At 76.9% G+C, this 918-nt stretch overlaps 1 protein-coding gene across 1 annotated transcript in view; it reads left to right on the top strand.

The window, feature by feature from the left end:
• The first annotated feature begins 342 nt into the window (after positions 1-342).
• TMDD1 (transmembrane and death domain 1) overlaps positions 343-918 on the top strand; it is a 1444-nt gene continuing 868 nt past the window's right edge. The window contains exon 1 of the mRNA XM_049625489.1: positions 343-916. Coding sequence (XP_049481446.1) covers positions 343-916 — 574 coding nt within the window. The remainder of the gene's footprint in view (positions 917-918) is intronic.

Genomic DNA, 918 nt, shown 5'->3' with positions numbered 1-918 from the left:
CCGGCGTGCCGGGGTGGTGGGGGGGGGGGGGGGGGGGGGGGGGGTGGGGTGGTGTTTTAAAAGCAGGGCCCCGTATTCCTCCCGGCCCGGGGGGGGGGCCCCCCCCCCCCCCCCCCCCCCGCTACCCTTGGGTGTTGAAGAACTCACTCCAATTCCTTTTGATTCCTAGTTTCTGGGTGCTGGGAGATTCCCACCAAGCCCCAAGTGTCAGCTGCCCCCTGGCCCCCAGTCCCGGCCGGCGGAAGCCCCGCCCTCTCCCCTCCCCCGTCGCCAGGGTCAGGCTCCCCTCCCCCACCATGGGTGTTCTGAGCTCCTCCCCGCCCAGTCGGGTCACAGACGGCGATGGCAACGGGGATGGCGACGGCCGCGCGGGCCCGGGCCCTGGCGTTGGCGCTCTGGGGCTGGGCGCTGGCCCCGGCGGGGGCCTTGGACGCTATGGGCCCCCACGCGGCCGTCCGTCTGGCCGAGCTGCTCACCCCGGAGGAGTGCGACCATTTCCAGTCGCTCCTGAAGGTGCCCGAGCCGGACGTCGAGGCCGAGCTGGCCCGGCTCTCTGAGGACCGGCTGGCCCGCGCGGAGACGCTGGGGCCCACGTCCAAGCCGCCGGGCAGGCTGTGGCGGCTGTGGCGGCGGCGGCGGAAGCGGGCGGCGGCCGAGTCCGCGGAGGTGTCGGACGGCTGCCGGGAGAGGCTGGCGGACTGGCTGGCGGCCGAGGCCCCGACCCTCTCTTGGGACCGCGTGGCCCGGGCGCTGCGGCGCTGCGGCCGGCCGGACGTGGCCCGGGAGCTGGGCAAGAACCTCCACCAGCAGGCGACGCTGCAGCTGCGCAAGTTCGGCCAGGCCTACCTGCGCCCGCCGGCCGCCCCCGCCCCCGCCCCCGGCCCCGCCCCCGCCCCGCCCCCGGCCCCGCCCCCGCGC

Source organism: Panthera uncia, chromosome B4 (genome assembly GCF_023721935.1).
Source record: "Panthera uncia isolate 11264 chromosome B4, Puncia_PCG_1.0, whole genome shotgun sequence".
Lineage (NCBI taxonomy): Eukaryota > Metazoa > Chordata > Mammalia > Carnivora > Felidae > Panthera > Panthera uncia.
Note: the sequence above shows the minus strand (reverse complement) of the source record. Positions and strands in the feature narration are given on the sequence as shown.